Here is a 10629-nt window from a genome sequence, read left to right as displayed (position 1 = left end):
AGATAAGTGCAGTACAGGTTTATACAGGAACTTTCTTAATCAGATATCCCCTCATTCTTTCTAATATTTTCCCTGTCTTTTTGCTATGCTCATAAAACCAAACTGAAGTAAATAGATGCAAGAAGTTTCTTTAGTACACCCACTCTGCTGATGTTCTTGCTGCAGTTTCTTCATACTATTTAAGTTTTCAGGAAAGGGATTAACTTTTAACAATATCAAAGAAAGACTTTTTCATCCCCCCCCCCCCCCCACTTTCTCCACCATTGCTCTCTCCTGTCTTTCCAGCTTTGACCCTTCTCATAAGATGGAAGTGCTTCTGTTTCGTGCCTGGGCCCTGCTGGCCTTGATCTCTTGCCCAGGTGAGGCTGTTTGGAAAAGTTTCTTTATACAGTATGTCCTGGGGCACAGGAGGCTGGTCAGTGAGGACAGGGATGGGAAGTCCAGCGTGGGGCAACACGTTAGTATTCATTCATCTGGACCCTGGGGAGAGATTCCTATTTTTTGAATCACTAGGACACAGAATCCTTAGGCATTTCTGGCTTGTAATTGAGATAACCCAACAAAGGGATGCGATAATAGACTATCAGATAGAACACTCCCAGGAATGTCCTGTTTTTCTCAAGAATATTTTCACCTCTTTGTTGCCACCCTTTGTATCATGACAAGTTACAATAGGATCTGATAGGACAGGGCCTATAGCTCAGTTGTGAGGAATGGGTTCTCCATATGGCAGGAAAGGAATTGGAGCCTTAGTGGGTAACATTCCTAGGAGACTTGTATATTCCCAGAGGGACTGGTATTTGGAGATGAGGTGAGTGGTGGGCATGGAGCAGCTTAAAGGGGCCCTGTAGTGAAGCCTTCAGGAGAATGTATCCCTCACTTGAATCAGGCATCTAAAATTTACCTGCTGGTTCTCTCACTGACCCTTAGAAGAATTATTTAACAGGTTAAACTCTTAAACATCCCAAAACATTTGTTGCCCTAGCATCGAAGAAAATGGAAGAGTCTCACTTTGAGAAAAAGAAGTGGCAAGTTTCATGGGAAATGAATTACTCCAGGAGTCACCTTTAGGGCAATATCTCTCAAAATTTGGTGTGCAAAAGATTTGCTGAGAGTGCTTGTTTTGTTCACTTGCATATTTCTGTGTCCCACCTTCAGAGGTTCTTAGTCTGTGGTGGAACTGCATTCTACAGTGTTACAGGCATTCCAGTTGATTCTGGTGAGGGAAATCCTTAGATCATAATTTGAGACAATTATTACTTTGAGTTATAAGTAACAAAACTTTTTTGCTTATGGGTCTGCTTACCACATGAGGGCCCTCAGCAGCCAATCCTGGGGAGTTTCCAAGAATTCTTGAAGTTCAGGAAGAGAATGGCCTTCTGGCACCATGTTTAGTGACTCTATAGTTTTTATAGTGACACTAACAGAAATTAAGATCCCAGGAATGAAGATGTTTGTAGGGAATGCTGGCGAAACTAGGGTTCTAACTTGTAATTAAAGATCTTTTTCTTGTCTGGTAGCTTTTCTCCCTATTCTCTGTCCTAGAGATAGAATAAGCTCTGTATATCATTTGGATCTCCTGTTCCTCACCAGAGTCTTTGATTATGTGGTTGATCATTTAGGGACCACAGAAGAGCTATTTGAAGTTACAGTTTGGCCTGATCAGGCTCTGGTGGAGTTTGGACAGTCTCTAATAGTCAACTGCAGCACCACCTGTCCAGACCCAGGACCCAGTGGAATTGAGACCTTCTTAAAGAAAACGCAGGTGGACAAAGGACCTCAGTGGAAGAAGTTTCTCCTGGAGGATATCACTGAGAATTCCGTCCTGCAGTGCTTCTTCTCTTGTGCAGGGATCCAAAAGGACAAGAGCCTTGGCATCACCATATATCGTAAGTGGGGCTGAGGGCTGGGGAAGAAGAGAGGGGAGGGGGAATAAGAATATGTCTTGTTTCAGGAATAATTAGGGATTTATTTTAGGAAGATGATTAGGTCCCTTAATGAAGTTTTCCTGTCATACTGTAGGAGTTCTAGGGCCAATTACTTTACTTCTGTTTGGTATAGGCTTTATTCAGGGTTTTAAATTAGGAGCAGACTATGGTGGGGATCCAGACATCTGTTCTTAAGGATATGTCCAAATACAGGTGGCATATGCTAATAATGCTAACTCAGAAATGATCAAAAACAGTTTATCAAACTAGTACTGAATTATTTGCTGCAAGTTCTTAGAATAAGTTGGGATTGGAGAAAAGGAGGGTCCTTGTGGGCTGGGGTAGCTAGAGAAGTTTCCATGAAAAAGGAGACTCTTGAGGTTTGAATGGTTAGGATTTATATGGATGGAGATGGGTGAGGAAGGTCTTTCAAGTGTGCAAATAGCACTGCAAAGATATGGTCGTGAGAAGGAGTGTGAGAAGGAGAAGGGTAAGAACTTGGCCCACTAGTGTATAGTTTTTGCAAGAAGCTAAAGAGTCCTTTAGAAGCTTCTCACTCCATTAAAGCACCTCTGGTAAGTGATAAGCTCTCCAGAATGGCAGTAACAGTCAAAGCAAGGGACCTCCTTTCAACAGTCATATTTCTTGGCTTTTGATGGGCAGAAAAAGAAAAGCCAGAAGGCCAACTTGTCCCATCTAAGGAAGGTGTGGCAGAAAACTGACACTGTTTGTTAGATGGTTAAAGGGTGGCACTCACCTTCTGTCACAAGCTGCCTGGAGAGGTGGGCAGCCCTCTCTCATCAAGCCCTGCCTTTTTTTGTCTTAAAGAGCCACCAGAGCAGGTGACCCTGGAGCTGCAGCCTGCCTGGGTGGCCGTCGATGATGCCTTTACAGTGAAGTGCCATGTGGCCAGTGTAGCACCTCTGGAGAACCTCACACTTACAGTTCTCCAGGGTAGACAAGAACTACATAGAAAGAACTTTGTGAGCTTGGCTATGGCCTCCCAAGGAGCTGAGGTCACCATCAGTGTCAGAGCCCAAAGGGAGGATGACAGGTGCAATTTCTCCTGCCATGCAAAACTGGACCTGAGTTCGCAAGGCGGAGGGCTTTTCCATAGCACTTCAGTCAGCAAGGTTCTCCGGATCTTTGGTGAGTTAGAGCACCTGAGGATCATTTTCCTCATCTTACCTTGGCCTTTGGGGCTCAACTCCCACAGGGCTTGAGAGGAGGCTGTGAGGGTACTTGAGAACCATCTCAACTTGGGCTTTAAACTCACCTGGGTGAGGAGAGACCTTTTCACCCCACTCCCTTCTTACATTGTGGGGTTCTGCACTACAATACATCATTTTTTTAAAAATTTATGTCATTTTTTTGTGATAAAAAGTTTTGGATTTACCATTTTAGCTTTTAAGTGGGCAATTCAGTGGTACTACGCACATTCACAATGTCTTGTAACCATCATCATTATTTCCAGAACTTTTTCATCACCTCAAACAGCAACTCTGTACCCATTAGAAATAACTCCCTGTTCCTCCTTACCCCCAGCTTCTGATAACCTCTATTCTACTTTCTGTCTTGCTGAATTTTCCTATTCTGGATACCTCATATTAGTGGAACCACAAATATTTGTCCTTTTGTGTCTGGCTTATTTCACTGAGCATAATGTTTTTGAGGTTCATCCAAGTTGTAGCATGTACCAGTGTTTCATTCTTTTTATGGCTCAATAATATTCCATTGTATAGATATACCATATTTTGTTAATCCATTCACCTATTGATGGACACTTGGGTTGTTTCCACCTTTTAGCTAAAGTGAATAATGCTGCTATAAATGTGTATAGGATCTGTTTGAGTCCCTGCTTTCAATTATTTGGGGGTATGTACCTAGGATTGGAATTGCCAGTTCATATGGTAATACTATTTTTAACTTTTTGAGGAACGATAAGGCTATTTTCCACAGTGGCTGCACCATTTTATATTCCCACTAAGCAATGCAAGAGGGTCCAATTTCTCCACATTCTCATCAACACTTCTTATTTTCCTTTTGTTGTTGTTGTTATAATAGACATCCTAATGGATGTGAAATGGTAATTCTTGGTTTTGATTTGTATTTCTCTAATGACTAATGAAGTTGTGCATCTTTTCCAATGCTTATTGGCTATTTGTATACCTTCTTTGGAAAAATGTCTATTCAAGTCCTTTATCCTTTTTTTTTTGGCAGATTTTATTGAGATATAGTCACATACCATATATTTCATCCAAAATATACAATCAGTGTCTCACTGTATCGTCACTTAGTTGTGCAGTCATCATACTCAATTTTAGAACACTTTCATTGCTCCAAAGAGAAAAATAACAGATAGACACACAGAAGAAAAACCCCAAAATATCCCATATCCCTTATCCTCCTATTATTGACCCCTAGTATTGGTGTGGTACACCTGTTAGTGTTGATGAAAGAATATTAAGTTATTACTGTTAACTATAGTCTGTAGCTTGCAATAGGTGATTTTTCCCCATATACCGTGTTATTAACTCTTTGTACAAGTGTTGTGTATATTTAGTCTTAATCGGTGACGTACATGACTATAAACAACCACTTTCAACCAAATTCAGCTACAATATGGCACTATTAGTTATAACCCCAATAATGAGCTACCATCACCACTATCCGTTCCCAAACACTTATTGTCAACCTTGTTAACAATTCTATACATGTTAGGTAACCACTCCCGCTTCTCTAGCTTCTGTCTATCTTTAGGTACCCTATAGTCTATGTTTTAAGACTCTGGGTTTACAAATTCTAGTTAGTTCGTATTAGTGAAATAGTACAATATCTGTCCTTTGTGTCTGACTTATTTCACTCAGCATTATGACCTCCAGGTTCATCCATGTTGTCACATGCTTCAGGACCTCTTTCCTTCTTACTGCTGCATAATATCCCAGTGTATGTATGTACCACATTTTGTTGATCCACTCATCTGTTGATGGATGCTTGGACTGTTTCCATCTTTTGGCAATTGTGAATAATGCTGCTATGAACATCAGTGTGCAAATGTCTGTTCTTGTCCCTGCTTTCAGATCTTCTGGGTATATACTGAGTAGTAGAATTGCCACATGGTAGGGCAACTCAATATTTAGTTTTTGGAGGAACAGCCAAACTGTCTTTCAAGCAGCTGTATCATTACACATTTCTACCACCAGTGAACAGGTGTTCCTATTTCTCTATGTCCTGTCCAACATTTGTAATTTCCTGTTTGTTTAATAGTGGCCATTCTTACAGGTGTGAGATGATATCTCGTGATTTTGATTTCCATTTCCCTAATAGCTAATGAAGATTAACATCTTCACATGTTCTTTTTAGCCATTTGTATTTCCTCTTTGGAGAAATGTCTATTCATATCTTTTGCCCATTTTTAAATTGGGTTGTTTGTTCTTTTATTGTTGAATTGTAGGATTTCTGTATATATACTGGTATCAAGCCCTTGTCAGGTATATGATTGCCAAATATTCTCTCCCATTGAATTGGCTACCTCTTCACCTTTTTGATAAAGTCCTTTGAAGCACAGAAGTGTTCAATCTTGAAGAATTCCCATTTATCTATTTTTTCTTTTGATGCTTATGCTTTTGGTATAAGGCCTAAGAAGCTACCTCCTATCACTAGGTCTTGAAGATGTTTCCCTGAATTTTCTCCTAGGAGTCTTATGGTACTGGCTCTTATATTTAGATCTTTGATCCACTTTGAATTAATTTTTGTATAGGATGTGAGGTAGGGGTCCTCTTTCATTCCTTTGGATATGGATAGCCAGTTTTCCCAGCCCCATTTATTGAAGAGACTATTCTGTCCTAGTTCAGTAGATTTGGGGGCCTTATGGCACATAATGTATCATTGCTTTTCTCCTTCTTTCTTTTCTTTTCCTCATTTCTTGACAGAATTCTCTCAGAGCCCCCAGATCTGGGTCTCTCCACTTCTGGAGGTTGGGATGGCAGAGACTGTGAGCTGTGAGATGGCTAGGGTGTTTCCAGCCAAAGAGGTAATGTTCCACATGTTCCTGGGAGACCAGGAGCTGAGCCCCTTCCTCTCCTGGGAGGGGGACACAGCTTGGGCCAATGCCACTGTTCGGGCCATGGAGACTGGTGATCAAGAGCTGTCCTGCCTTGCATCTCTGGGTCCAATGGAACAGAAAACAAGAGAACCAGTGCATGTGTATAGTAAGTGATCTTCCTCTTCCCTTCCCCATATGAGTTCTCTGCTATTGAAGACTTCCACAGTCATGGCTTGGTGATTTGGCCACAGATGTCCGTGCTAACCTTTGCTAGGTTCAATCTCAAGTGAACATTGGTCTTCCTCTTTGTTTGATAATTATGAGCAGTTTGAGGACAGCAATTGAGATAATAGTTCTATCCAGCCTTCATCCCTTTACCCTCAGTTTTCTTAGGCAACCCTACTTACAGAGATTGTGGATGCTGAAACCTGTTCCTAGGGACAGTTATTTGAGGTGAGGGGGTAATGTTTAAGATGAAAAGCCATCTTGCCATCATTGCAGCAGAGCTATAGCCCAATGTGTGTATGCTGCATTTGTTGTAGGAGAAGCTCTCAAGTCCCAAAAAACCTCATTGTTCCCACCATTCAGCTTTCACACTACCAGTAGTGGTATCCAAAATGTTTCCCTGTTGTCCACTTACCGATGGGATACCACCAGCATTAAGAGAACATTAGTGGCTGCCAGTTTTGAGAATATATTTGGTGTTCTTTTTCCTTTCCTTTCAGGCTTCCCTCCCCCAGTCCTGGAGATAGAAGAATTATACCCCTTGGCAGGGACAGACATAAATGTGACCTGTTCAGGGCATATATTAACATCACCCAGCTCTACTCTTCGACTTCAGGGAGCTCCAGACCCCCCTGCCCCTGGGGAGCCTGCCTGGCTTTTACTTACTGCCAGGGAGGAAGATGATGGCCGAAACTTCTCCTGTGAAGCCTCCTTGGAGGTTCAGGGTCAGCAGTTAATCAAAACCACTACTGTCCAGCTCCATGTCTTCTGTGAGTAGAGACCTGAGCCTTCTTGTCAAAATAAGGATGATTAGTCCCCCATTTCTAAGGCCCTTGTTGACTGCAGCCTCATTATTAGCATTGCCACATTTTTCTAAAAATACTTTTTTAAAATCAAATGAGAAAATAAAATTAAAGCTATCTCAGCTTACCTTACCCCCAGGAAAGTTCATGGGAAGAAAGATAGGGGAAATTGGGAAGAGAGGAAAGTAGTTAAAGCTATCAGGCAATATTAGTTAAGGGTTGTTATGCTGGGTGGGAAATTTCCAAAAATTCCTATTTTGAAAAGTAGAACAATTCTCATCTCTGGGTTCACTCTTACCCCGTAATCACCTCACTCACTGAGAAGCAAAAAAGGGAAGCAGGGCCCCAGGGTCACCATTGACAGAGCAGTGTTAACATTTAGTCTGAATGTATAAACCACTTCATGCTGCATCTCAGACTTGTCTATGTGGAAATGAGGAAAGAAGAGTTGGCTCAAAGCAGGGATGGAAAGGACATAGCATTTGGGTTGGGGAAGGAGAGGGAGCTGAGCATGAAGGTAAGGAGGGAATGTGGCACACTGAGTTCAGCTCCTTGAGAGACTCTCTTTCTTCTAGACAAACCACGCTTAGAGGAATCTGGTTGCCCTAGCAACCAGACATGGGTGGAAGGGATGGAGCAGATGCTTGCCTGTGTCCCAAAGGGAAACCCGGCTCCAGCCTTGGTATGTACCTGGAATGGAGTGATCTTTGACCTTGCAGTGCCACAGAAGGCAACCCAAAACCACACTGGAATCTACTTCTGCACGGCCACTAACCAGCTGGGCGCAGTCAGCAAAGACATTGCTGTCGTTGTTCAAGGTGACTATTGCTCCCCCACTGCCAGACTCAGGATGAAAAACTCCTGGGGTCTGGGGATTCTTATCAAAGCATGGAGAGAAGAAAGATTTAGTGGGCTGGGGAGGGTGAGACTGAGAAGTGGGCTTGATGGGCTGGGGTGGGTGATTCTCATTCTCTCAAAGCCCCCCAATTCTTTGTCTTCTGTGCTTGAGCAGGACTGGATGAAGGAAACAGCCCTACAATCTTTGTTGTTATCATTATCGCCCTTGGAGTGGGTATAATCATCATAGCTCTCTATTTGCACTATCGGCCCTGCAAAATAGAGAGGAGAAAATTGCCCTATAGACAGAAAGAGAAGAACAAAGAGGAAGAAAGCCAGCTTGCTGTTCAACAAGTGGAAAAGTGCAACTCACATAATTGTTAACTAGAAGCAGTTATTTGGTTGAATGAGACTTCTGAGGGAAAAGAGAGTAGAGAAGTAAGAAAGAAACCAAAAGTGAGGCTACATTACCCTTTGTAAAACAGTGTTTCTGTCCCCCATGTCCCTTGTATCCAAACCACCCACAAGCTTGTCTCAATGTTTAACTAGTGAGAGGGCCTCTTGCTCCTTGCTACGTGCTCAGTAAGTCCACTCTTAGTTTCAAAAAAGATCCTGCCCTTATCTCATGATCCCCACTCCCAGTGGCCTTTGCTACCCAACACAGCAGATTGCCTCTAGACATCAGCCTACAATGATAATCAAAAATATCTTAGAAATGTAACTTATTTCTCATTGTCTCCTTATGACTAAGTGGGAGCTAATTTCTTGGTCCAGGGACAGGACTTTTAAGGGAATGAGCACCAAACACACACATTCCTCTGCTCTCTCACCTGGGGTTCTGGAATGCCAGTTCCCAGAACTGAGCTTGATGACATCATTAAGGAGTCCTGGATGTAGCTTTGGCAAAAGAGTCAATGACTAGTTGAACTCAGGAATGATCTGTTGTGGGCCTTGGAGGAGTACAAAAATGATAAGAAATTCCACACTGTGTCAAACAAGCAGCTTACTTAGCCTAGTGTTCTGGCTTTCAAGTGGAAGGTAGAGTTCTTCCATGAAATTGGCCTCGTGGGTTAAGTGCTCCAAACATCTTTGAATTCCTCTTAATAATCCATTAGAGAGTAATCATCCGTGAGTTCACATTCAACTTAATGTTTTTATCTTTACAGGCTCTTAGGGTAGTTCCCTTTCCATAAAGAAGTACGTATTTTTAATCTGTCTCCGAACTATTTCTCTTAAACTTCAAGAGGAATCCCTTTGTGACAATGTTCACCAAATGATTTTATGATTCACTTCCTCCTCTGTTCTTTGGAAAGAATGTATTCATCTCCAGAGAAGACATGAGGAATCATAAAACCAGACCTTTTCTCCCAAAGCAGTCATGTGTGGGTCACTGAAATGTTGGATATGGTAAAAATAAAAGTGATTTTATGATATCTGAATGTACTTCTCTTCTGTTCATTGCTGAGAGCATTCATTAAGCCACACGGTTGCATTTTAGAATTCAGAATGCAATTTCTAAGAAGAGTCCCAAGTTGGTGGCACAAACAACTAGCCCAGGACAAATGGTACATTAGCTCTGGGCAGCAGCCTGTTTGAGGATGTGGTGACCCATGCTCACCTTCCCTCAGAATTACAATTCAAGACTTTCAGGTAGAAAGATGCCCACAACCTTCCAAACTGTAGACACCACTAGAAAGAAAGCAGCATCACACACCAGAGGGAAAAAAACTTCCATTCTTGCCAGCACCTCCCCTGAGTCTGGGGTTATGGATTAGGTATAAAAATAACCCATTGAGATTCAGGATTTGTAATCCTTTGGTAAATTCCATCTTGTCTGTTGCTACCCCTTCCTCTAGTTTAATCACTTTCCTGATCTGCAGGGATGTCTTGGCAGTGACTACCCTAACTTTTGTTGACATTATGGGAAAAGGGGACTTAACTGGTTGATGTTCTTGAAGAAGCTGTTGCCTCTGGGTTTGGGTACTTAACTGGCATAGGAGCTATCTGAAGGATTTAAGTTTCTGAATAATAAACTTAGTGAGTGAAACATTTATAAAGTCTCAGATAGGGACCCAGTTATTGTTTGGGGTTTTCGGGACTACTTTTGACTTGGGCTTATCATACTGTGGCCATTTGGGATAACCAGCAGAAGCTTGCACAGGAGTAACCTCCAGGACAGCCTCTTGACACTGTGTGAAATCTCTTAGCCACTGAAACCTTATTTTGCTGCCTTTTTCCCCTCCTGTTTCTCTCTATATAATTTTCTTTTTATTAATTGCTAGGGTACTAGAATAGCTAGAAGGAAAGAACTGAAATGGTGGAACTGTAGCCCATAACATTCTTTGAAATTTGCTATATAGCTACTCGTTAAGTTGTATATTGAAAATTATCACCTTTTTGTATATATGTGATATTTCACAATAAAGAAATAACTGAAACTGTAATACTGTAACCCATAACATTCTTGGAAATTTCCTGTGTAACTTTGAAAGTTATCACCTTTTTGCATATATGTGATATTTCACAGTAAGGAAATAACTGAAACTGTGGAACTGTAACCCATAACATTCTTTGAAATTTTCTAACTACTTGTTAAATTGCACTTGGAAAGTTATCACTTCTATGTAAATATGTTATATTCCACAATAATATAAAACAAAATGTTAAAAAAATAACCCATTGGTTTCAACAATTCAACGTATTTCAACATATATGGGGATAGAATGGTGGACAAACATCATCCCTTCTTTCTTCAAGCTTATAGTCTATTACAAAAACTAGTGCAAGAGAA

General features: G+C 41.4%; 1 protein-coding gene across 1 annotated transcript; it reads left to right on the top strand.

Moving 5' to 3' along the window:
* Positions 1-304: 304 nt before the first annotated feature.
* LOC119514240 (intercellular adhesion molecule 5) lies at positions 305-9235 on the top strand. Its single transcript, XM_037809916.1, has 7 exons — positions 305-359; positions 1623-1889; positions 2757-3077; positions 5861-6139; positions 6699-6968; positions 7577-7819; positions 8014-9235. The coding sequence occupies exons 1-7, from the start codon at positions 305-307 to the stop codon at positions 8220-8222; spliced, it is 1644 nt and encodes a 547-aa protein (XP_037665844.1). The 3' UTR covers positions 8223-9235.
* The last annotated feature ends 1394 nt before the right edge of the window (positions 9236-10629 follow it).

Source organism: Choloepus didactylus, chromosome 18, assembly GCF_015220235.1.
Source record: "Choloepus didactylus isolate mChoDid1 chromosome 18, mChoDid1.pri, whole genome shotgun sequence".
Lineage (NCBI taxonomy): Eukaryota > Metazoa > Chordata > Mammalia > Pilosa > Megalonychidae > Choloepus > Choloepus didactylus.
This window is presented reverse-complemented; position numbering and strand designations above follow the sequence as displayed.